The following is a 25,656-nucleotide window of genomic DNA, read 5'->3' on the forward strand; positions in this document are numbered from 1 at the left end:
GCGTTTCGCCGACTGCACGTTTCTCTTTTTATGAAACATCTTGGTTTTAAAACAATGTTGTACGGCAGTTATTGTGTATGATTAGATTAAATCGTAAATGTAATATTAATTAATTTATAATTTAAAATATATTATATAACAAGCATGAATTTCAATTATCATGATGTATTGTATCCTAAAAATAAGTACCTACAACCTAACTATATTTTGTACCACAACAAATACATTTCTCAATAAACATCAAATTTATTTACGTCATTTTCATTTCCGGATCCTCATTCCTAAACTTCATTACCAGTTGTATAATATTCCTGTGGATTCGTGCTGACTATAGCCCTGGTAAATAAAATAATTTGCGTTTGAAGAGCCAATAACATAAAATTGGCCGAGAATAATTTATTATAAAAATAAAACAAGTGTCAATTACTTGTTATTAAGTACATAGATACTTACAGTGTGCACTCCTCACAATACTCTTAACTTGTAGAAAACAAAATGTCATATTTAGTTCTTGGCTTCAATAAGATTCCAAAGTCAAATACCAAATTGTCGATGTCAGATGTTGAGATTATATTCAAATATTCATTTTTGATTTGATGGGCAATTTTGAGTTTCATCTATCCTTCTCATTGCATGACAGATGGACACAGGACAATTTCATATAAGACTAATGACATGTTTAAAAATACCGAAAACTCTTAACACAATGGTGGCCGCTGACTCATATTTGCATCATGTTGGTGCCAACGCTTACTGGCCGCTGATGCATATATGATTCACGACTGCGCGAACTGCTTCAGTTCGCTGATATATTTTTGTATTACGTTTTCGTCAATCGTTTCTGGTCGATGATAAAATTATGTTTAATTTTTTATTGTAATCTATATATCTACTACATAAAACACTAATGTTTGTGTCGTCATGGTTGGTCGTCTTTGTTTGTGTGGTCGTCTTTATTTGTGTGGTCGTAGTTACGTCCATCAACCATCGATCGTTCGTTGTGTCCATCGTTGGGTGGAAATAACTCGTCTTGGTTCGTTCGTTCGTAGATCCGTGACGTCATCGAACAAATGATTCGATTTTTTTTTTCGATTCATAGGCGCCGATTCGATTTTGGCGCTGATTCGATTAGGCGTTGATTCGCCTTAGCTCAGGGGGGCGCAGCCCTAGACGGCAAATGCTCAGGGGGGTGCAGGTGGCGTAGCTCTAGACGGAAAATGCCAGGGGGCGCAGGTGGCGTAGCCCTAGACGGCAAAGGTTCAGGAGGGCATTTTATCAATTTTTATTAATTTTTTATTTTTTTTGATTTTATTTAAAAAAAAAATTCTGATTGTTTTAATATATTTTTTTTATACACCCCGGGCAAAGCTGGGTAATAAAGCTAGTTATATATAAAATTGAATGTCCATCTGTGTCCGTTTGTCTCGTATGGGCTCCCAAACTACTCAATCGATTACGATGAAACTTACAGGATTTGTTTTATGCATGTCCGGAAAGATTACTGTGAAAAAAAATCGTCCAAAAACGGGAACGAAAACGGGAAACATTTTTTTTATTTTATTTCATTTATGTACATGCGAATATATATAAAGTTTTTTTTTGAAAATTGTGCCGGCCCCTGGCGATGTTCAACAGTTTAACCGCGGGACGGTTTAAAGGAAGAGAAATTTTGAAACCATTTTCAAAAATTGTTAAATGTATAATATAAAATATTCAAATCAGAGAATACATATTGAAATAACTTTAATGAGAATATTTTATTTATTTATTTATACAGGTATACACCCATTTTTATTTTACACATCCATAGTTATACATTGACATACATAAGTATTGTAAGTATTAAACACATTCTACAAATGTAAGTAGGTACACACACATATGCAACGAATTTGAGAGAAACTGAGGGGAAGAATGCCGATTTTATCGGAGCCGTCACAACAATTACGTTAGCTAAAAATTGTAAAGTGTAACAGGAGATGGCCGATCTGGATTAATTAACAATCCAGATCTCGCCAGCAGTGTACTGGCTGGGATTTTAACCCACAACCTCTACTATCAAACAATGTCTAACCAGCAAGCTACACTGTGGCTATTCTAAGTTTTAATATTTAAATTATGGAAAAATTTGTATAATAAATAATACAGTAAAATTAGTAACATATTTGAATAGCTTCTATGAATTACAGAAAATTATTTATGATTACATGAAATAAAATTCAATGTACACACTCAACACTCATCATTTTGATATTTATTAAAATAATATAGATGAGGCAAAAATAACATTGCATAATTAAAGAAAATTTACAATTCTGGATTATCTTCGAGTTCTGCATCTTCTCCACCGATCGCATTCCAAAATGAGGAAACTATTTGTTCAGCACAAGCACGACGATCTCGCAGTGGAAGTGACGTAATACTCTCTCTTATGGAATGCAGTTGTGAGAAAATATCGCAAAATTCTGAACTATCTTCTAGTTCTAAAAGCAAACAAAATATTGTAAATGTTTTGAATAAATAAGAATTATTTATATTTCACATTGCGTTCATAGAGCGCAAATATTAACTTCACAATTTGGCTAAATTAAATTAGTAGTTTAGTTTTGTTCCTGTTTTCATATTCTAACGAAACGGTGCGCCCGGTTCGACCAATTCAAATTCGACCGACTCTAGGAATTTATAAATTCCTCATCTGCTTGATATTGGGGACAAAAAACATAAACAAAAATGTTTATCACAGTGAAAATATTACGTATATTAAAGATATTACGCAGATGTATTTGTAATTTTTTGTACATATTGATTTTTATTATTTTTTTATGATGTTTTTTTTTATTTATGATTTTTATTATTTTCTTATGTTTTTTTTATTTATGATTTTTATTATTTTTTTTATGATGTTTTTTTTGTAATTTTTATGATTTTTATTATTTGTATTAAAATCACATTGACGCTTTGGGGCAACCTGTCAAGTCTCTGTGGTATTGATTTTTTAAAATAAAATAAAATATACAAACTCCTGTTCAAGCAGACGAGAAATTTAGAAATTTCGAGTCGGTTAAACCAGAATCAGTCGAACAAAGTCTAGCAAAACACATAGCGGATAAAATCAACCTAACAAAACACATCGATAAATTTTCAATACAACTTCCAGTTTAGTTTTCACTTTATTAAAAATCACGTATTAATTATTTTCTGAAACCACCCATTAATATGGCAAACCACCAGTAAAAAGTTAAATTGAAAAATTATTATTTTTATATTTGTCCACCTGATTTACCGCAATCTTAAAACGGTGACCTGAACAATGAGGAATTGTGAAGTTAACACATTTACACTTTAAAAACGCTATATATAAATAAATATGTATATGAAAGTAAATGAATTAGTACCGTCTGATAATATATTAATTTCATTATTTGTTTTCGTTCTATTCGATGCACTCTTCAATTCGAGATTCGACCAAGTGTGGGTGTGCAAGGCTTCCACAACTCTTTCGATACCTTTTTTGTCAGGAATAATGTCAAAGTCATCAATCTCTTCTTTTTCCCAATCGTTCAATTCTATAAGTTCAAACCCATTGTTCAGACACCATTCCGAAGCAGTGTTCTGAGAGACACCATCAGAAGTAACATTTTTGAAAGTCTCACACACGAGTAGTAAAATCTCAGGAAGATCCACTTTTAGGTCTTCCGTCCATGTTTTGAGAGTTTCGAACGAATTTTTCTGAAAGTCACAAAAATCTTTTATTAGAATATATGAAACACGATTAGATAGTGAAAAATTATGGTAATTTTCTAACACATCCGCTGTCAAAATACAAAACGAGCGCTTCTGTTAGATTTAGAAGGTTCTCAGATGGAGCGATATCGCTTTTAATCGGGCACAAATTGATGGTTGTGTTATAGTATTTTGTATCAATTTTCCAAGGATGTCCATAGACGTTATTTTCGATTTCTGTGCAATTAGGCAAAATTTTACCTTGAAGAATTTCTGAAACATTCAAAGTTTAAAAAAAGATCAATATAATTTTTTTTGCCTAAAACCAAAATTCGTGTAATATTCATGACTGTCATTTGCAATAAAATAATAAAAAGCTTGTAAAAATACGGTAAATCAGGTCATCTGGATCGGTGAAATCGCTGACGAAAAGAGCACAAGGAAGTTGAGACTTCAACATGATGTCAAGTGGTATTCTAACGTGTCACACAGGCTGCTCACTGCTTAACTGTCAAAATGACAGTTCTATTTTAAGATGACCACACACGATCGATGAATCGGTGGGATTTTTCCAGAATCGGCCGATTGGCTAAATATCGTCTGTGTGTAGGCTAGATGTCGAATGCAAACGACGGATCGCTATTCTCTTGGAATTTTGAAGCGATTTGTCATGCGCAATAAATAGTTAGCGATCGAATTTTCCTGTGTAATATTATCGGCAGATATCGGCACTTCGCACCTACTTAGTAAGTACGTAGTAGGACGAACATACGTTCCGTTTTTTACGTGCTTTGTGTTCGTCCCGTTTTTTCAATTTTTTGATTTGTCCGTCCACTGATGCAAAGAGATTTTTCTCCTCTGTTCGTTTTACACATCAAAAATCATTTAAGAATCTAAAATTAATCTACTAATGAGAACTATGTTAATTTTGGGACAAAAAGTTGACATTAAATGTGAATTCTTTTATGATATGGTGTAAAAAGACCAAAATTTGCTAGGAAAAATTACTTCATCGGAGAAATATTCTTGACATACTAATGGCTACGTTTATACTACCGATATCTACACCCGATACACCCGATATTTAGGATTTTTTCCATATCCAGTTCCCCGGTCTCTGTCACAGGCCCGAATGTAAAACGCAAAGATCGAAAATCGAAAGATAAAAAAAGGGTGCATGGTAAACGGTACATACTCACTTAATTTACGCGAGCAGGATACAATAGGAACAAGAGGAACAGGATTTTCCTCCCGTATTAATGTGCGTGCGCAGAAAAGCCTGTTCCTCTTGTTCCTGTTGTATCCTGCTCGCGCAAATTAAGTGAGTATGTACCGGTTACCATGCACCCTTTTTTTTTTTGATCTTTCGACTTAAGATCTTTCGATTTTCGATCTTTGCCTTCCGATATTTGCGTTTTCGGGCGTACCGTGAGGTAAACCCCCTGTTCCCATATTGCAACCCGCGGTTGCTATTTAGGAACTGGTTATGGAAAAAATATCGGGTGTAGATATCGGTAGTGTAAACGTAGCCAATAATATTAATTTTTAAATATGCCGTGTGTAAGCAGAGCAAATCAAGTCAGATCATCCGATAAATTGCTGCGATTTATCGCCCGTGTGTAGCAAATACGTATGCGTATTTTGGATTCCATACAAATAAACTTAATTTACACGAGAATAATGTGATTTAAAATAATATATTGTCAGATCAATGAGCGAAGTGAAATATAAAAGAAACATGAAATACTGAAAACTTTTAAATTGTGTCTAGCAAAACAATTTTGATATAATGTTTTTATATTTTTAATATATGGACGCGTCATTTCAACATTTTAGCTAGTTTGTGTTTGTGTGTTTGTGAGTGAAATTGGTTTTACGCAGAACTGCCTCAATTTTTCACATCCAGTTTAATCAATTTTAAAATTTAAAATCATGAATAGTTGAGATGATACTTGACACTTGAATGAGTAAATCCTTTCATAATTCAAATAAATTTATCATAAACTGGCTTTCTTATGTTTAGACATATGTTCTGCTTCTAAGTATCCAATTTTGTCAGATTAACCTTTGCATTTTTAGACTTCTGTAACGCGACGTTTTCCCATCGTCCCATAGGGCAACACTCGCCCTTTATGTCGAGTGGCCACCCAGGGAAAAGCTATATAGGCGCACGCTCAGGTGGCGCGCGGTCTCTTACCCGCGAACTCTCGTCGAAGAAACATCTCTCTGTGCACGTCTCCAGGGGGAGACGGGGCCGAGAGATTCATCACCGCCATCCGTGCTGAAGAACCGCCACGAGGTCGAGTGTAGCATCACTCCCTCCCCTGAGTTCCAGCCCAACTTCCCCTGCATTCCTCACGCTGTTTCCGGAGAAACCTCAGCCGTGAGACGACAAGGAAGCTGTTATCAACGCACACGACTTGCCGTCAGGAACCTCCCCGACTATATACAGTTATACAAATATCCCAAGGTTAGTCCACGTTTCCACCTAACTTGACTCTTTGGAAGAATAACGAGATATCACGCCCTCTGCATAAAGACGCGCGTAATATCGTTCATTACACTTCTTATTTGTGTGAAATGGAATCGAATTAATGCTATTGTTGCGTAGGTGTGGGTGGAGGATCCAAGTAAAAGGCCAAAGTCGTGTCACAGCATTTATTGGTGATTAAGGAGATACACGCACTGGCAGTGCTCCGTCCAGAATGTCTTGATATCGCCTAAGTACCGCCTTATAACAGATAGGTCACTCGAGGCATCTTCCACGTCCGGTTTATTTACCTATTGTTATGGTCACGTACTCGGATATGTATTCCCACGACATTCAGTCCCACGGTACCACGGTATCAGTCGCTCTGAGAAGGGTCCAATAACGGCCAACTCGGTGGCCATTGTTTAGCCTACATGCACTTAATAATCCTTGAAACCAATTATAACAGTCACACAGTGTCAGGAATGCGCCTCGGCATAATCCGATTGCACTTAACCGGCGGCTCTTTTTAGTATATGCTACACTATTAATCTATTTCTGAAAAGATCCGGCATGTTGTAAGCGTTTATTTGTTTGGTTTTAGGTGGGTAAAATATAATCACACAATATTGACAGTGAAATGCGTGAAAATAATTTATTTTCCATTTTTTCTAATGAATGCTATAGTGATCACCAACTATAGGGGTCACCAGTTTAGTGATCGCCAATTTAGTAGTCAGTGGTCACCAATTATAGGACGGGTGAAAGGTTTCGACCGTTTCCCGGCCTATGGAAATTCAGATTTTGAAATAGGATCGTTTATTTGTGTTCAATTGGTACAATGGTTATTGTATGTACGAAGAGGTTTCTTCGGAGATGTGATCTGGTTGAACTCCAGAGATTTACTCTCTGGAGATGTGATCTGGTCGATCTCCAGTAATTCACTCTGGTGTTGGGGCTGCCGTGGCTCTTTATATACCTTTTGGGTTGGAGCATGGCGTGTGCATTTGCTTTGTTCTTCGTTTCCCGGACATACGTGTTTGACCTATATTCAAGGCACGTGCTCGGGGTCAGCGTGCCAGGACATCGTTCGTGGTTTTATGGGTTCATGCGCCACACATAAATGCTTTTTCTTTGTTTCCAAAACACGTGTTAGAAGCACGTGTTAATGACTGCCACGAGTAAAGGTCTGTTCATACCTTACCGACTTCACGTAGCACGTACCGACTTCAGCAGGTATCCGGCCGTACGAAAAGTATTATTTGGTACATTTTGTATGGGTATATTCATACCAACCGTCACGTTTACGCCACGGCAGGCTTACAGCAGTACCCGACATTTCCTGTTCATACCTTACAGCAACATCCGTCAACGTATCGTATCCGTTTTTTTGGCCATCGTGGAAATATACACGCGAATTACGTGCCATGAGTCAGCCGCTTTGCTGTTTTGGACCAATTATCGATAGGTGACAATTGACAGCTGTTCAATATTTCGACATGGTTTTGGCGCAAATATTTAAAAAATTTTTAATTTTTTTACGGAAATATTTAAAAAAAATTTGTCCATCATCCACAAGCTCCTTATACAGTGTCCAAAACTCTCCTTCGGTTTTTCTATTTTTTAACATGGGATGCACATCAAAACGCCTCCGTGCTTTTTTATTGCCTTCTTGAGCTTCTTCTTTCAACAACATCGCGATTATACATAATTTTTCGTTCGATAAATGCCGAAACATTTTTGTTGACTTGTATTCTGACGCGTAGCTACGAATGCACGTGTATGCATTCATGTTGTAAGTACTCGACGATACGACGTAAGCAATATTGCGCCGTATCGTCATGGCCTGTAATGTATAAGTAAGCCGATTTTGCCTTGCACTCGGCCAAAGTGCTGTGAACGTGACGTGACCGCGACGTGTAGGTAGATATGAATAGAAATGTAATAAAATGACATATTTGAAACGGAGTCGTGCAGTGCTGAAGCCGTGCAGTGCTGTTAAGTATGAACAGACCTTTAATGATTTTCAGGATATGTGTCGCAGTGGCCTGATGAGATCATTGTTCGTTTTGATATAATAGCACGAGTTGTACTATATTCCTACAATGCTTTTTTACTAACCTCTTTTACGTTTCACTTATAAATAAAATGCTAACTGTATTTTTATAAAACATATTTGAGAAGATGGCAGCCTGCTATAGATATAGTACATGGTATGAACTTTGGTCTTACGTATGACAGTTGTGTGGATGATATAAACTCGCTTCAATTAATATGTCTATTTTGAAAACTTTTCAATATTTTAATAATTTAAATCTATCAGCAAGTGCCAGATCTCTGTCTTCGACTTTTTCATCCGGTATTATACAAAATTTCAATGCAGAAATAGCCAATGGTATATAACCCACAATTTTTAAGATATTTTTTTTATCAGCCATAAACACTTATCTGACAAAATTTTTAACTCAAGGTGGTATAGTGCCTGGTTTCAAACTAGCACCTGTTTATAAAGATAGAATTGCAATTCAAGACTGCTATGGAAAACTCACATATGACAATTTATTCAGAGCCGCTAAAAAGTTCTCTATTCAACTCAGTGAAGTCCTCGGTAAGTGGTGCATTTTATTAAATAGAAAAATAAAAAAGTTTCGCTTCCGATATTTAATTATGTTGTAATATGTAGGGGGCCAAAAACAAAAGACAATTTCATATCTTTGTAAAGGAGACTCCACACATGTACTCGTTCAATGGGCTATATGGATGAGTGGCAATATAGGTATGACCATACAAAATTCTAAATTTTCCAAGTGCATTCAAATTTCTTTTTCAACTGTGTAATATTTTTTCAGCTGTACCACTCAGTCCACAGCATCCACCGCCTCTTTTAGAATATTTCCTTGAAGACAGCGGCACTGCACTTGTGATATGTGATAAAAAACTTGTTAATATATTACCGAATTCATGCAAAGAAAACGTCCAAATAATTGATTTTCCAGTTTTATTACATGCAGAAGCTGTATTTAAATCTGATTCACAGGCTATTAGGAATAACGATAATATGGGTATATTTTATTTACACATGTGTTCAGCAACTTATGAGTCACGGGTAATTGAGCTAACTGATATACACACATATGTATGTACCAGTGTCATGCCGTGTTTCTCTCTGTGTTTTTGTCGCACAGCCTTACAGTGTGAGGCTGAGAGTGGGAAAAACAGAGATTTCCACGGCTGCTACTAGTATTTACCCATGTTGTTAATAATGTCAATTTAATTTCCTTATACTATATAATAATTCCATTAAATTTATATAAAATTTTCAAACCTAAATTTTGTAATTTATCCAGTCACCTGAAAGGTTGCCGACATAGAATTTTTTATCATTAAATATTATCAAAATATTCAATATTTTACTATTGCGTTTCATTTCATATCTTTATGAATACGTTTTTAAATATTACAGACGAAAATGTGTTTGAAGATTTGCCAGATGGAAAATTTTATGCAAACAGTGATGCTTTGATTTTATACACTAGTGGAACGACATCAAAACCTAAGGGTTATATTTTATTACATTTCAGAGTATTGTATATTTTAAAATACATATGTATATTGATAAATATAAATTTAGTTTATTTGCAGGAGTTGTACACGGATTTAAGCAATTGGCTTTTCAAATAGCATCACTTCATACTGCTTGGAAGTATTCATGCAACGATGTCTTATTGCATACATTACCATTACATCATGTACACGGGCAAATCAATAGTGTTGCTGCAGGTCTAGCTGCTGGTGCAATGCTGCGTATGCTTCCTAATTTTAATCCGACCATTGTGAGTAAATAGTAAATTTATCTATTTCATCGAAAGAACGTGTTATTTTATAAGAATAACTTATATGCAGTCTGTTTTAGATTTGGTCTCATCTTCTGGGTGTAGAAAAAGGTGATCATAGACGTGTTAATGTCTTGATGGGCGTTCCAACCATGTATACTAAACTCATTGATGAATTTGATAAAGTATTAGCCAAAAAGGTCACACAAAAAGAATATATTAGGTATTTATACGATTCAGTTTGTGTACATATGTACATATATTACATGGATTTATTCATTTTAATATTCTGCTTCAAGAAATCTCCTAGTGACCAAAATGCGCTTAATGATATCAGGATCCGCACCATTACCTGTTCCAATCTATGAACGTTGGGAAGAAATTTCTGGTCATAAATTATTGGAAAGGCATGTATATGAGATAAAATAAACTGTATTTCAATAAAGGAGATGTTTAATAAAAATGTATGATATATTTATGTAGATATGGAATGACAGAAATTGGTATGGCAATTAGTAATCCCTATGAACCTATGAACAAGCGAATACCTGGTTTTATAGGACTACCTCTACCTGGTGTATCTATTCAAATAGCATCTATTGATCCTGAAAAGAATATTACACCTTTGATCATTTTAGAAACGCCACCACCTAATTTACAAGTTTGTAAACACGTTTTTACATTTAAATATAGCTATAAATTTATATTAATACACGTTTTGTTTGTTGTGCAGATAAATTTGAGCAATTATAATTATTGTTTAAAAGTTGAAGAACCCAGTAAAAATTTATTTATTCTTAGAAACGAAGAAAAGAGACATGAGCCTAAGGTTATTGTAATTAATTAATTTACTCTACTTATTTTTAAAAATTAAAAAAATAATCTAATTAGTTTAAAACAACTTGAAGTGTAAAATCACCTACATGGACAATAAAAGTGGAAAAAATCAAATATCTGGGGAGTTGTTAGTCAGAGGTTCCAGCGTATTTAATAAATATTGGAATCGCCCAGAGCAAACTAAATCCGAGTTTACTCCGGATGGATGGTTCAAAACTGGTAATATTTTCGCTTTGTCTATTATTTATAATTGTGTAATATATATTTTTTAAATTTTATAATGCGTTTGTTTAGGTGACACGGCATCGTTTGATGGGGGAATTATAAAACTTCTTGGCAGAACATCAGTAGATATCATTAAGTCTGGTGGATATAAAATATCGGCACTTGACGTGGAAACGTTAGTTTTGGGACATCCCAACATTGCAGATGTAGCTATAGTGGGGATGCCTGATTTGACTTGGGGAGAAAAAGTAAGATTTGAAGAAAAGTAAATGTTTACTATTTACGTGCTTTTGAAAATTTAAATGAAATCTTATTTCAGGTTGTTGCCATTGTTGAATTAAAAAATGAAACTTCTCTCACTCTAAAAGAATTACAAAATTGGGGACTTAAATTCATACCTAGATATCAATTACCCACAGAACTGTTTATTGTAGAAAAGTAAGTATATTTTGAATTCATTTTTAAAATAATATTGTGTATTATATGTAGATCATTTACAAATTAGAAATGACAAATTTTATCTGATTTGTTAGGATAAATTTGCTATATTTAGCTAGCGATTAATAGATCATGTATGCTTATAAAATTACGTTATTAATTTTTTAACAAATTGTAAATTTCTCAAATAACATATTCTTTAAACCGCAATGGCGTTAATTTAATTGAATGCAGAATAAAAAATATTGCTTTACCCATTTTTTTTATTGTCAGATTGCCTCGGAATTTAATGGGAAAAGTAAATAAAAAAGAACTATGCCAAAAGTTTGTGAAGAACAAACGAAGCTGAAATAACTAATGAATGAATTTATTATCTATTTTAATTTTAATATTTTTTTCTGTTTTTATTTGTTATAAAATAAACTATTTTTGAAATAACGTCTATGACTTTTTATGGGTATAAACGACCGAAGCTATAACATTAGCAGTTCATAAAAATCACAAACCGCAATCATATGTATGCTTCCAACAATCAAAAAATTAAGACTAACCAAATTCGTGAAAGAGGAAAGGGATACCGATTGTATTAATCGTAGTAGGCAATTAATAACAGAAATTGTTAATAATACATAGGTAGAAGGGAACCATAGTAAACGCCTTGGTGCAGTGCCGCACTGAAGAAGTAATATTTAGAAGGTAGACTTAAACTTTCTATTCTTATTATAAAGCTCTTATTTTACTTTGTGGTTTTTTGGAAAGACTTCTAGTGTTTATCTGTTTCATTTTTAGTCCTGGAGTAGGGGGCCAAGGCATATATCCGTAACCTCCACGGAATTGTCATGCTACTACTCGCCACCGGTGTCGCGTCGATAGCTCACACACACACACTAACAGACATTTGTTTACGTTTTTACATTTGACATTTGACGTGTGTGCATTCATACCTACCGCGACATATATAATCCATTCATGACTCACTTTTCAGTCAGTCAGTCACTTTTCTTCGAAGCCGCTGATATAGCTGAACGCATATCTAACATCTACTGCCCCTCCTCTATCATCTCCAACTTTTATAAAGAATACAAACATAACCCCGTGGGTTCCACATCAGATGACGGCTTATCCATAAAGCTTTTTGCCGGGATGGATTTCATTGTATGCTGGTCTAACAAATTCAAGGTGGATCGTTTCCAAGTGATTTCAATACTATTTTCATAGTGGATGTGGTGGAGGCAGTTATCATATATAATGCAATCGTCCGACCACATTTTACGTGTTGTGGATCTTTTCTGTAGGCTAGGCTAAGATAGGCTACAAAAATTACAGAATAGAGCCACGAAGAGTATCTTAGATGCACATAAATAGGTATATTAGTATAAGATCCGTGTTAAAGTATTTAATAAATTTGATGATACTCTGAAAATATATATGTCGGTTTTTATTTATAAGTTAGATAAGAAAATGTTACCTAGGTATTTCGATAGATATTTTATTAGAGGTATGGGGGAAGGCGAGTGCAACAGTGACGGTGTTGTTTATTCTGACGAAGAGAATGCTTCCCGCAAAACGATGACTGACCGTGCATCGCATTGGTACTGTCAGAACCCCGGCGGTCACCACAGAGGGTTACATTTACATAAATATAGGATTAGAGGTAGCAATAAATCACAGAATTAAAAATTAAATAAGAGTAGGAAAAATGTGTATGTATGGAAGTGTTGTTACTTATAATAAGCTGCCAGATGAAATTACAAATATACTTGTAATATTGATAAACTTATGGTAGCTGTAAGGTAACATCTCAAACAGTGTGTATGTATCTATGTACATATGTGAATGTATGTGTATATATTAATACATTATTATTTGTGTGATTGAATATAATTAGTTATTAAGCTTGGCTATATCTTAAATAAACAAATAAAACCTTTATTGTTTCAACACTCACAATACAATCACACATCCTATTCAAATCTAAACTGTCAAATATCATTCTGATTGTATAGATACTCCTTTCAAAATTTCAAAACTTGTCTACCTAAATCTTGTTTACACAAAACTGCTATTTGGAAAATATAATATAAGCATTTGAGAATAATTGTTATAATTTTTATCATCTCTTCCTCGTCCCTGTAACAAGCTATTCGCTCCACAAAATAATTTTATTTCAGAAAAGCTCGCCAGCCGCTACACACATATGAATTGTCATCGTAGTATATTCTGCTTACAATCTACTATTTCTGCTTTTTAATTTACATGTTATATTTAAGAAAGAAAATAACTGTATCATAATGCAATTTTATAGAGTTATAATTACTTAAGTATGTTTCGAAATCTTAATTCACTGAAATAAATCCCAATTTATGATTGATCGTGTAAATACAATATGACTCGGAATTCCCAAACATTGGCTATTTTTTTTTTTTTTTTGATGCTTGACCATTTCTCGTCCACCTTGATTTTTCGGTTTTAAATTGAAATAAGAGTCAGGTAATTGGGTTTAAATACGGGCCACTCAAGCAACAGAATAGCATTTATACATATAAAAGCATTAAAATATAATTTTAATAACATTTAAAACAATCGTAACAAAAAATATATATTCATTAATGTAAAACACAAAAAAGACACATGAAATAAGTGATTTCAACATTGAATCATTGAAGAATCACCAAATAAAAAAAAATCAGATATCTCCGTTCTTCGGTGAATTCTTTTCATGAGTTTTAAGACACAATATCGATAATGGACTTTTCGCAAGAGAATAGGTAAAAGACTGTAGGAATCTCGTCGTCGTCATCGTCATCGAAACATTCGAGAATATTCCGCAACAACAAACTACATTCCCGAAAACCAGACGTCGTACACCTGCAGTCATTATATTAAACTCAAGCGGAACGCCCCTACCAGTCGAGTGGAACCAAAACGGTCGAAACACGCCGCCACCATTAAACCACATCGAGCGGAACGGCGCCAATCATTCCAGAAAATTCTACGCCTCGACAAAAGTGCATTCCTCGTTCACGCATCAACAACCACATGCGCTTACGCATCAACAACCACTTCCATCAATCGTTCCAGAAAATTCTACGCCTCGACAAAAGTGCATTCCTTTCTTACGCATCAACAAACCACCACCATCGGTCAGGCGATTCCAGAAACACTATAAAAGGAGGTACAACCCAAACAACGCCAGTCGACCCACAGCAGCAAGCGTCGACACACAGCAGCAGACCAGTCAACATACAGCTCCTGACCAGCCACCACTACACTACGCGGACTTGGAAGATCAACCAGCCGGACGAGCCAGCAACACACTGCCGTATCCAGAGACCTTCCGAACATAGCCGAACAACGAGCCAGCAACACACTGCCGCATCCAGAGACCTTCTGAACATAGCTGAATGCTGAGCCAGCGACACTCTACCATATCCAGAGACCGCTGAACGACATACTTTTGCCCACAAATACCATACCTTTGTACAACCATAGGCAAACAATAAAACTTTATAAAACTAGCACAACAGTGTTTCGTTAGGCCGGGATACGGTCAACACATACCTACCCCGCCTACAAGACAATGATTACAACTATTAAATTATTTGAATTAAAAGAGATAAACTTTATATGGTGAGTGATTAGCTGATTAATATTAAAGTCATATATGTAATTATGAGAATAACAGAATTACACATCTGAAGAAAAATTGATTTTAACAATATAAATAAGTAATAAAGGTAAAACATTATAAACAAACAATATATGTAAAACATTAATTATTTAGAAAAGTTAAAAACATACATACATAATTTAAAAAACATGAAGATACATACATATATACAAAAAAATTTATGTATCAATTTTAAGTTCTGGTAGAACAATGTGAAAACAAGGTTATAATCTAATCGTGATATTTAAGTCAGTTTGGAACCATAAATAAACAATATTTTTATGGAAAACAAAAGTTTAAACCAGTCTAAGTATTTTCTGCATACCTCTGAACTATTAAATATAATAAAGTTTATTTCAGCTTCATGAGATGGGATGAGTTGGAAATAATTATATTTTTAAATAATCTATATAATATCTGTCTATCCACTATTAAAACTCCAATCATAGATCCATCTCCAAATCCTTAACAACATTAGTGAGAGCTAAGCGTTCGGCATGAGAATCGGCAGTCACTATATATTTTGGATTTATGTTCCCCAGAAATCTTTCAAAAGAGCAAATGCTGAAAAATTCTCAAAAGTTGTTAGACTTTAGTAGTGATAACTGCTAATGGAACAGCGCTGGCTATACTTTCTGTCAGAACAAAAGTTATAGTGTGTTGTTGCAAATCACAGGATGACGTTGAGTCAATAAATATAATGTTATTATGGTTTGGTCTCTCTTCATTAGCGGAGTTGTGATTATTACAGTAAAGGGATTTTCTATAAATTTAATTTTGGCGCCTCCTATTCTCCCTATACATTGAATGTATATTTTCTGTAAGAAAAGAATTTTAAATTTATTATGTACATATGTAGCTTTATAAAATGTTCATTGTCATAATATTCATTACCTTGATCATACTAGTCATTTTTCCACCTCTTTCATATAAAAATGCAGCATGCTGTTGAACTGCCTCCACCACATCCACTATACTATGAAAATAGCATTGAAATCAGTGGAACCCAATCACGGGAATGTTTATCGACTTGGAAACGATCCACCTTGAATTTGTTAGACCAGCATACAATGAAATCCATCCCGGCAAAAAGCTTTATGGATAAGCCGTCATCTGATGTGGAACCCACGGGGTTATGTTTGTATTCTTTATAAAAGTTGGAGATGATAGAGGAGGGGCAGTAGATGTTAGATATGCGTTCAGCTATATCAGCGGCTTCGAAGAAAAGTGACTGACTGACTGAAAAGTGAGTCATGAATGGATTATATATGTCGCGGTAGGTATGAATGCACACACGTCAAATGTCAAATGTAAAAACGTAAACAAATGTCTGTTAGTGTGTGTGTGTGTGAGCTATCGACGCGACACCGGTGGCGAGTAGTAGCATGACAATTCCGTGGAGGTTACGGATATATGCATACTCTGATGTACATATGTATAGTGTTTGTCCATTTGAAATTATTAAAAATAGTGAACGAGAGCGTTATTGTGAGCATGTGAGAGTCTTATTAATTGTTCAACTAATAATTTTTGTTTAACATCAAATGATAAATTAAAAAAAATTGAGGGGGTTTTCTCGTAACCAGTTTTAGTGTGACGGGTGATCACGTGTGACCGATCTAGAGCGACCGGTTGTCCTGTGACTAGTTCATATATGACTAGTAGTCCGTTTACCCAATCACTGGGTGTTGGAATATGGCCGAAATAGTATTGTATTTGAGGTGATTTTGCGTTTGACATAACAACAACCTCAAGAGAGTAGTGTCAGTGATTGACAGTTGGTGAACGATAACAAAGTGCGAATCGGCGAAATGGTGAAAATAGCTCTCCAAATAAAAGCGAATCTGGAGTGTGTGGAGCGCGTGACCACATGTCACCCACAATATGAGTGGTTCCTTCAAATGAGATGTAACGGCTGCGGTGAGACTTCGCCCACTTGGCATGACGTCACCGAAGACGAGCGCACTTCCCACAAACACGGACGCTCCGACACCAACTACCTGGCCAAATGCAAACTCTGCTCCAGAGAAAACTCTTTGGAGATTCTTCAAGGCACCAATGGTACCAACTTACTCATTCGCCTATTCACTAATCCCATTCCTGTAACTTCAACACTATCATATCTTTAGGTGAATATCTATCGGGCGATTCTGGAAAGTTTAAAACGATTGTTGTATTTGAATGCCGAGGCATCGAACCGGTTGATTTTTCCCCAAGGAAAGGATGGAACGTTGTAAGTGAAGAAAATGGTTCGTCAGATTTTTACAAATATACGTACTTTGGTGATTTTATCCTTCAATTTATTAATAATAAATTTCGTTACAGGTACAAAATTCAACGATGTTGATTTAACTGAAAAAGAGTGGGTGGAATACGACGAGAAGAACAACACTAGCGTAGGTATTTACGACTTTGAATCAAAATTTATTAAAATAAAATAATCGTAGCAAACTCAAAATTGGTTTTTAATTTCAAGTTTTATTGTAATCAATTGCCCTTTACAACTAAAATTTTAAAAACAATAATGATAAACTTAAAATGTTGGAAATGGGGAAGGTAGTACTTTCGAAAATGGATTAATTTAAAGCATTTTTTATTTATAATAAAAAAATTACAGCACATTGTGCGCAAATTCTGCATCGATAATATGCACAGTGAAAGCTTAAAATACATTGTACATTTACACTTATTTGCAATAGTAATAATGTACTTTAATAAAATATCAACTGATGAAAATTCGTGGAATAAGTGACAACGTACATAACTGCAGTAGACAAAATCAACATGCGATATTTCTTAAATTAAGTATGTATATGTATGGTAAAAATAACTATTGATTGAAACTGAAATATCGTATATATATATATATATACGGTGGCCGTCACTGCAATGAAAGTCAAAAAACCAAGATTTTTCGCGATTTTTATGACAATATGTGAAATAGTCCGTTTACCATGCATACATTCTTTTTGATCTTTCGTCTTTGACTTTTGATGCAGTGACCCACACCCATATATATAACCATTTAGAAATTTTGTATGGAATGAGGATTACATAAATAAAAAATAAACAGCAGTACTCAATATAGTTTCAGCATATGGTGTCATTTTTATGATAAGTTCTATATTAGCAAGCAAATATGGAGGATATATATTCAACCTTAACCCTAGACGATGCAAGCGATTGCAATAGTGCTCTTTCACTAAAATGTCTGTGTTTTCAATTATAAATATAATTAAGACACTTTCGAAATAATAAAAAGTCAAAGATAAAGTTCTACTGTCATTTTTTGATGGAAAAAATAACGTTTAACTATAAATCTAAATTACAAAAGTTAAATTATTTACTCAGTAATTTCCTAATAACAATATATAATATTTGTAGTCTATAGGCAAGACAAAAAAATAATTAAATGACAATTTAAAATATAACTTTCACTGTTTTTACATTACTTATGAATATTCATAAATAGTTTTTATAAAAACACTCAGTTTTGATATAGCTACATATGTATTTATGTATGTATGTATATTGGAATGCGTTACTAGGATTTGCACTTTCCACACAAAGTTAGTTAGAGCCTTTGAGTTTAAAGTAATGAGTAGTAAAATCACACATAAATATTGAATAAAATTTATAAGATATATAAAATAGTATTAAATTATTTAATATCTAAAAAAAAATCAACATTAGGAAAAATTAAGTAAAAATAAATCTGGGTATAAATACATAGATATAACCAGTCAAATATTATCATTTTGAATAAATATACCTATATACATTTTAATCACACTGCTATTACTATGCATTACGATTCAACAACTAAAACATCAACAGATTGCACGAATAAATTTAAAAATCAATGAAATTGCAATATAACTATCACCTCTGTTTTATTGGTTTAATATTTAGTGTCTACCGAATGAGATTATCACAGTATAGTATGACATACGCACACGAACTCGCACACATGAAAAATAATGGAAGTTATAAATATAATATATGTAATGTTTTATACATTTTTGGAAAAGCTAATTTCAATGGAAGAAAAGCAGCCTTTCTTGTGCGGTCCCCGATAAAAGTCTCCAACCTCGTTTAATATTCAGGTACTGAATGATCGCACGTACGCATATCAACACACCTGCATAAAACAAACAAAAAATATTATTGATAAGTTGGTGTTTTTCATATTTTTATTGATAAAAATTTATCGCTTACCGAATGCCATTATGAGCCAACAAAGCCAGGAATTATCATGACTGGCTAGTTCAGTGGAATGTTTAACTATTAACGTCCATTTAGCCAATGACAAACCAAATCCAGAAAGTGCTCCATAGCGGGATGCAATAGTGTGGCAGAAACACATTAGCAACAAAAAGCCGATCCAATTGAAAATGAACGCAACTGAAATGATGAAATATGTGCTATATATAAATTATATAATTTTTAGCATCGTAGCATTTTTAAAAATAACTTACAGAAAAACGCAGTAAAAAACATAAAATCTGTTCCCAAAAGACTATTATCTGCTTCATAATCTGGTTGATTTTCGACAGAATCTATGGTGAGAAATGTGCCTATAGGTGGTGGAGGTTGCGCTGTCATCTGAAATTTACATATAATATATGCATACTGTCATAATGGAGATCAAACTAAAAGGTTCTTTGTAAATTCGAAACGTGAACACAACTAAACTCAATCAGAATTCAACACACATAGTCGATTTTTATAAATCGACTATATGTGTTGAGGAGGCGGCCACCTTGGGCCCCACGATTGGACAGGGGCCCCTAGCATTTTTACAAGGCTTTTTTGATGAATGTTTATAGTTTTTATATAGTCCTATACATCATGAAAGTTGACTCACTTTCTTCAAACAAAAATGCGTTCATTATTTTACTAAATTTGCGTGACCTTTTTTAATAGCATTTATTAAATTTAAGATTTCCTCTAATCTCGCCGAGGATAATAAAAACTCGATTCACGCTCATTCATACATATTACGTATGTGCGCGCTTAAACGAATCATGTAAAATATTTCTGAGAATAAGTACATTGCTTTCGCCTTTTGGTGAAGATATTTTTTTAACGAATGCTGAAACCGTTGATTTAAATAAGTCTTAATCAAACATTCGTTCTGAAGATGGCGTATTTGCAAAGTTATCATAATAAAATTTCGTATATTTAAACATTAATCAAACGTGTCATTCCTTTGTGACGTCCAAAAGTTAATACAAAGTAATGTATTCAGTAAGTACCAACATTTTTCATTTACTATACATATTGCGGGTTTGGTGCAAACGATCGACAAGCGCCAGACAAACTGAACCACAGATTAACTGGATGGCTGCTTTAAACGCAATTCTCGACTTCACGAATGATAGATTGTACAACAGATGACGAATAAACTTTCGATGTGCACAGATGCAATTATTAAAATTGAGTTGGATTATTCTGGCGAGTTTAATAAGGCAAAATTCAGAACTAAAGTATCAGAAGCACAGAACGTATACAGGGCAGGTATGTCGGGACTTCGGGTAGATTTCACTAGTAAGTGCGAGCAGTGCGCACGCATAAGGTACACGTGTCGTTAATCTGTGGTTCAGTCTGTCTGGCGCTTTTCGATCGTTTGCACCGCATCGATATATTGTATAAACATAAAATAATTTTTGTAGCGCCTCGGACTCCTAGTGAAGTAAATCTGCCACTGACCAATATGTAGAAATATATAAATTACATGACGATTTACTAACTCTAGGTGAGTTCTCCCCCAGCAAGTGCTTCTCACGTTGGACTTCTTCATACGTCGGAAGTTTACTGTTAGCGGCTACATCGTATGGGGGTGGTGCAGAGAAGTCGGCTTTCGGAGGAGGAATGTCGTTATCTGGAAAATAAGCTGTATATCAACTTTCCGCAGGCTTAAGATTATTTTAAACTTTACCATTAGAACGTACCAGTAATGTGCATATATTGTGCTACCATATCAGCACGATCTCGTATGTAAATCTCGGACGGCGTCAACATTGGCGGAGGCATAATCACGGTTAAAGTTGTGTTGATAGGTAAAACAGGACTGTTGTCATTGTCCCCTAGATTCTGTTACCATACAAAAAAAAACCAATAATAAATGGAATTATTTAATATTGAACGACTTAATCTATATGTATGTGAGGCTGAATTGTCATCGATTAACATAATCTTTAGTGCCAATTAGTACTTGCAAACTAAGCCAAAGTCGACTTGAATAGCTATCAAAAGTCATACATGTATGTAATTGTATTTTCAAAATTCAAGTGAAATCAAAAATTATACATAAAAATAGCACGAAATTGTACATATGTACATAATTCTATTTCAATTTAATTCTTTTATGTGTACAGAAGTTATCATGATATATTTTAATCCAATTATGAAATTTCCTTCAAAAGATATTTTAAAATCAAGTGTACACAAAATCTTTGATCAAATTCTATAAAATCTTTTAAACGATTGGTGATAGATAGTATTATGCATGTTAATGAAATTTATGTTGTCATCTTCAATAAGCTGATTATAAATAAAATATGTGGAGTCATCACAAGATTTAGTGAATTCTAAATATAGAAAAGCTTTTAGGTGGCTTGATATGTTCTTAAAACGATTTGTAATACGATGAAACATACACATTAAAAATCATCCATCACCATTTTAACGTGAAGAAGGATGTAACTTGTCTGACTAGAATTGGGCTGCCGTATGTCCCGGTAGACTGGAACATATCCAGGTTTGTAGATCTCAGACGTATAAACCATAGGTGCTTAGTCTTAATAACTCGCGAGTTAAAAATGTGTAAAGAAAACTGCAAATTTGTAGTTTAAATCGCGAGTTTTTTTAATTATAAGAGTCATATATATTTGAAAGCGGCGGAAGTACAATTTTCAGTTCCAAAAACACTATTTCTGTTTGACTTAATTCACAAATTGCTATCACTACTTTTAATTCGATATGTTCAGAATCTCGGAAAATCAGAATAAACGTATTACAGGCCACCAGCATTTTTAAATATTATAAAATGCAAAACATTAAATGTAATATATATATGATGAGCCCACCTATCTTCATTTCGAGATGTTTCTCGAAATGAAGATAGGTGGGCTAATTTCAAATATAACGGCTCTTATATCTTCTATCATTCAATTCCCAAACGTCCCGATCGGCAATTATGGAAGCCTAGAATCAATTAATAATAAGGTGAGGAAAAGAGAAAGAGATTGAAATATACGAACTGACATCATTTTTTGGAAAATATGATACACTGTTGCTAAGTGTGTGGAATTCTCTAATGAATCATAATTATGTAGCGGTCGGTAGTGGCTTGTCGGACTAATTGAGGGTTGAGGATAAGCCGATAAATCGAAAGGAAAAAAAAGTGTGAAACGTAAACAATCGCGTGACAAAAATATTTTAGAATTCAAGGGTGGGAGCGGCCTTGGGTTGACGTTGGGTAGAAGATGTCAACAAGTGAGGACGCAAAATCGGCTGAATTCACCAAATTTACCTGGCCGTTGGGGGCGGAGGCGCGAGGGGGCTCCATCACTCCAACTGCAACTCCTATCGCCTTTATTTCCCAAAAATCCAACTGGACCAGAGCGATATATGTCAATATTGCCAATTGTCGACAGCCCACGAATTGCGATCGATACTGAACTAAAGTGACGGCTACGCTACCAACATTACCATACGATTATTTATATATTTCATTTCATTTCAACAAGAAAACTCTAATTCTCGATTTCTATTGATCAAAGTATCTTAGCTGACCAATAGAGATCGCATATTTCTCTCTCCGATACAAAGCGCCGTGAAATTAAATTCAATTGTAGCTAATACAAGATTAGACAAAATGTCACAATCGTTGCTATTAGAGTTCGTTCAACGAAAGAGAGACCAAATTCAGAGTATAAGTGTGAATACATACAGTAGTACCACTTCGAATTTTGAGGTGAGACGATGTACCTTCGTTCTTTCGTACAATATGTTAAGTCCCCGACATATAAATAATATATTTTTTAAATATTTATGTACAGCTATAGCACACAGTTAAACTTTTGATATTGTAGGAATCTCGTCACGGCAATCGAAAATCGCTCTCGTCACCGCAATCGAAAAATTGCGATGGAGAATACATTTCTCACGCTCAACCATTGACGTCATCTTGAGTCGAGAAAATTCCACCCCAACAAATCAAGCAGAACGACGCGAAGTCAAAGAACTCCTGCACCCATTAAAGTGCACAAATAACAACTACATTGTAACCCATTGAACAAACATCCAGACTCACTGGAACAAAGGACGATAAAAACTAAATCGAGTGGAACGACGCCACATATTCGAGAATATTCCACCCCAAACAACAAAACCACATTCCTCGCATAACTTGCACACGTAAACACCACCTGCGGTTCTCAGAATCAATCGCCAGTAAACAAGTCACGTGGATCCCCAAAAACAATATAAAAGGAGATCCAACCCAGACAACTTCAGTCAACAGGCAGCGGCCACCACGACAGCAGTCGACATCCAGCATCTGACCAGCTACCACTACACTACCCTACAATGGAAGAACGCTTGCAGGATTTAGCCGGATCCAGAGCAACGACACATTGCAAATCCAGCAGCCATCACGACACCAAGTCAACAGCCAATAGCCGCTTCGAGAAAACTTCCTCAAATATTCTAATACACTTGTACAATATTTAGGCAAACAATAAAACAACTTAAAACAAGCACAACAGTGTTTCGTTAGGCTGGGATACGGTCAACACTTCCTACCCCGCCTACAATATAAATACCTATACGGGCCTATTTCATTCAACTTATAAGACTCGACGTATCACAGCAAGATTTTTGAACCAGCACAGTAAAGCTTAAAAGCAAAACTTTACAAATTGTATTGGAGCACAAATGCAAACACAAAAAGTTTTTCATAGAACAGTGATGGTGAGCCTATGACACCGTTAACACTAGCGATATCTACACCGATATGTATGAAATTTTCCATATCCAGTTCCCATATTGCAACCACAGGTTGCAGTATGGGAACTGAATATGGAAAATTTCGTACATACGGTGTAGATATCGCTACTGTTAACGGTGCCTATGACCCGAGGGTCAGTCACTGACCCAAGAAGGCTTTTTGAATGACCTTCACGTTGACGCGTGAAAAATTAAATAATTACTGATGTGGCGGCTCGTTATATGACATGGTCGAGTTCGGTCACCTTCCTGCGAGTTGGGACCAACTCGGCCGTGTTCAGAGTTGCTACCTCACTCCGCCTTCGGCTGCTATAATAAAAACACGTGCATCAACATGCCAGTCGTCTCATTAGTTTCATCCCCTATACTAATAACGTTGAAAGGGAAGTGTACCGGTCTTGACATTTTTAAAGAAATGGATATCAACTTACAGAATTTTTTTCTGTAACAGAAGGTGTTCCCAATATAGTGGGAAAAAATATTGGTTTTATTCAGCAGCTTAAGCAAACTATTAAACATTATCTGATTGGATTTCATTGTATAATACATCAACAAGTTCTGTGTACGAAGCAAGGCTTAAAAACATTTTCCAATGTTATGCCAGTTGTAATAAATGTCATCAACTTCATAAAGGCAAGAGGTCTAATATAAATTTTTGATGTTGACCTTCATTTTTTGCTCTTCATTTGTAAAAGTAAAGTAAAATAAAAAGAAAACGTTAACCATTTGGAGGATCAACTGTTAAACTTTTCTGTTAACAAATCTTCGGATAAAAAAAATCAATTAATAAAATTTGACCCACTACCCACTTCTCAAAAAGGGTTGCCATCGCTTTCATACTCTATATTCGAACAACGTGGCTACAGCCCTAAGATTACCCCCCATATCCTCCGAAATTCAATCCAATTGAGAAAATATGGGCAATAATAAAGAGTTATGTGGCTTCGAGAAGCGTTGACATGGTCATCGATAGCGCTAAAAAGTTTGTTCTAGAAAAAATTGCTGTAATCAAAGACAAGTGGAACAAGCTAAGAAGAGGTATGTAAAAATGTTTGTGACCATCTAAAACAATTGAAGGCCGATGTATTGAAAATGACCACATAATAGACAAAATGTTTGACGATAATTCGTTGCGCTTTACTATCAACGAAGGATCAGATTTCTCAAACTTCGAATTATCAAACAGTGAATTCAATGAATCAGATGCGGAATAATTAAACAATATGATAAATATTTCTTTTGGATTTTTTATTAAAGGAATCCGGATCCGGAACTGAAAAAACAATCTGGAACCGGAACTGAAACATGAATCGGAATCAAAATCGTCGTCATAGAAAATTATATTTTTTCGATAACGTCACGGATTTTACCACCCAAACCTTACATTAAACTTTAAAAAGTCTCTTTCGAAATTATATATTAGATAGATGTATATATGTGTAATT

The 25,656-nt window shown here is 34.7% G+C and overlaps 5 protein-coding genes across 8 annotated transcripts; 2 read left to right on the top strand and 3 right to left on the bottom strand.

The window, feature by feature from the left end:
* Positions 1-1,532: 1,532 nt before the first annotated feature.
* Positions 1,533-4,493, bottom strand: LOC143910889 (alpha- and gamma-adaptin-binding protein p34). Of its 2 annotated transcripts, none has more exons than XM_077429506.1 (4): positions 4,114-4,493; positions 3,806-3,996; positions 3,396-3,729; positions 1,533-2,483 (listed from the first exon to the last, which is right to left on the bottom strand). In XM_077429506.1, exons 1-4 carry the CDS (start codon positions 4,181-4,183, stop codon positions 2,308-2,310), a joined length of 771 nt encoding a protein of 256 aa, XP_077285632.1. In that variant the 5' UTR covers positions 4,184-4,493; the 3' UTR covers positions 1,533-2,307. The 2 variants fall into 2 exon arrangements, with proteins under 2 accessions (XP_077285632.1, XP_077285633.1); XM_077429507.1 differs by having other exon boundaries at positions 1,749-2,483; positions 3,507-3,729; positions 4,114-4,410.
* A 3,730-nt stretch (positions 4,494-8,223) lies between these two features.
* On the top strand, positions 8,224-11,962 carry Acsf3 (Acyl-CoA synthetase family member 3). The gene is made up of 14 exons (XM_077429504.1): positions 8,224-8,588; positions 8,664-8,801; positions 8,877-8,969; positions 9,043-9,255; positions 9,657-9,752; positions 9,836-10,026; positions 10,107-10,249; positions 10,326-10,433; positions 10,510-10,687; positions 10,760-10,855; positions 10,935-11,082; positions 11,158-11,336; positions 11,408-11,526; positions 11,800-11,962. Exons 1-14 carry the CDS (start codon positions 8,468-8,470, stop codon positions 11,873-11,875), a joined length of 1,899 nt encoding a protein of 632 aa, XP_077285630.1. The 5' UTR covers positions 8,224-8,467; the 3' UTR covers positions 11,876-11,962.
* Positions 11,963-13,956: 1,994 nt separating this feature from the next.
* LOC143910800 (uncharacterized) lies at positions 13,957-16,936 on the bottom strand. The gene is made up of 4 exons (XM_077429396.1): positions 16,871-16,936; positions 16,211-16,241; positions 16,091-16,167; positions 13,957-16,014 (listed from the first exon to the last, which is right to left on the bottom strand). The coding sequence occupies exons 1-4, from the start codon at positions 16,934-16,936 to the stop codon at positions 15,847-15,849; spliced, it is 342 nt and encodes a 113-aa protein (XP_077285522.1). The 3' UTR covers positions 13,957-15,846.
* LOC143910379 (UPF0587 protein CG4646) lies at positions 16,376-23,954 on the top strand. Of its 3 annotated transcripts, none has more exons than XM_077428822.1 (4): positions 16,624-17,257; positions 17,326-17,445; positions 17,522-17,596; positions 23,296-23,954. In XM_077428822.1, exons 1-4 carry the CDS (start codon positions 17,008-17,010, stop codon positions 23,496-23,498), a joined length of 648 nt encoding a protein of 215 aa, XP_077284948.1. In that variant the 5' UTR covers positions 16,624-17,007; the 3' UTR covers positions 23,499-23,954. The 3 variants fall into 3 exon arrangements, with proteins under 3 accessions (XP_077284950.1, XP_077284948.1, XP_077284949.1); XM_077428823.1 differs by having other exon boundaries at positions 17,522-17,592; positions 23,296-23,937; XM_077428824.1 differs by lacking the exon at positions 23,296-23,954 and having other exon boundaries at positions 16,376-17,257; positions 17,522-18,594.
* Ndfip (Nedd4 family interacting protein) lies at positions 17,781-23,151 on the bottom strand. Its single transcript, XM_077428651.1, has 8 exons — positions 23,113-23,151; positions 22,997-23,058; positions 22,734-22,899; positions 21,151-21,292; positions 20,950-21,080; positions 19,675-19,801; positions 19,415-19,600; positions 17,781-19,337 (listed from the first exon to the last, which is right to left on the bottom strand). The coding sequence occupies exons 1-8, from the start codon at positions 23,149-23,151 to the stop codon at positions 19,234-19,236; spliced, it is 957 nt and encodes a 318-aa protein (XP_077284777.1). The 3' UTR covers positions 17,781-19,233.
* Positions 23,955-25,656: the final 1,702 nt, after the last annotated feature.

This window comes from Arctopsyche grandis, chromosome 4 (genome assembly GCF_051622035.1).
Source record: "Arctopsyche grandis isolate Sample6627 chromosome 4, ASM5162203v2, whole genome shotgun sequence".
NCBI classification, from domain to species: domain Eukaryota; kingdom Metazoa; phylum Arthropoda; class Insecta; order Trichoptera; family Hydropsychidae; genus Arctopsyche; species Arctopsyche grandis.

Coding starts and splice junctions, on each gene's coding strand:
- LOC143910889 (XM_077429506.1), bottom strand. CDS start 4,183: ATGTTGAAGTCTCAACTTCCTTGTGCTCTTTTCGTCAGCGATTTCACC. Junction 3,730..3,805: donor TGTATTTTGACAGCGGATGT/GTTAGAAAATTA, acceptor TGTGACTTTCAG/AAAAATTCGTTCGAAACTCT. Junction 2,484..3,395: donor AATTAATATATTATCAGACG/GTACTAATTCAT, acceptor GTTTGCTTTTAG/AACTAGAAGATAGTTCAGAA.
- Acsf3 (XM_077429504.1), top strand. CDS start 8,468: ATGTCTATTTTGAAAACTTTTCAATATTTTAATAATTTAAATCTATCA. Junction 8,802..8,876: donor TCAACTCAGTGAAGTCCTCG/GTAAGTGGTGCA, acceptor TGTAATATGTAG/GGGGCCAAAAACAAAAGACA. Junction 10,856..10,934: donor AAAAGAGACATGAGCCTAAG/GTTATTGTAATT, acceptor AACAACTTGAAG/TGTAAAATCACCTACATGGA.
- LOC143910800 (XM_077429396.1), bottom strand. CDS start 16,936: ATGTCAAACGCAAAATCACCTCAAATACAATACTATTTCGGCCATATT. Junction 16,168..16,210: donor CCAAGTCGATAAACATTCCC/GTGATTGGGTTC, acceptor TTCATAGTATAG/TGGATGTGGTGGAGGCAGTT. Junction 16,015..16,090: donor AAATGACTAGTATGATCAAG/GTAATGAATATT, acceptor CTTTTCTTACAG/AAAATATACATTCAATGTAT.
- LOC143910379 (XM_077428822.1), top strand. CDS start 17,008: ATGGTGAAAATAGCTCTCCAAATAAAAGCGAATCTGGAGTGTGTGGAG. Junction 17,258..17,325: donor GATTCTTCAAGGCACCAATG/GTACCAACTTAC, acceptor TCATATCTTTAG/GTGAATATCTATCGGGCGAT. Junction 17,597..23,295: donor GAAGAACAACACTAGCGTAG/GTATTTACGACT, acceptor TTGATATTGTAG/GAATCTCGTCACGGCAATCG.
- Ndfip (XM_077428651.1), bottom strand. CDS start 23,151: ATGTATTCACACTTATACTCTGAATTTGGTCTCTCTTTC. Junction 22,900..22,996: donor GAAATATGCGATCTCTATTG/GTCAGCTAAGAT, acceptor TAATGTTGGTAG/CGTAGCCGTCACTTTAGTTC. Junction 21,293..22,733: donor CCTCCGCCCCCAACGGCCAG/GTAAATTTGGTG, acceptor GTATGGTAACAG/AATCTAGGGGACAATGACAA.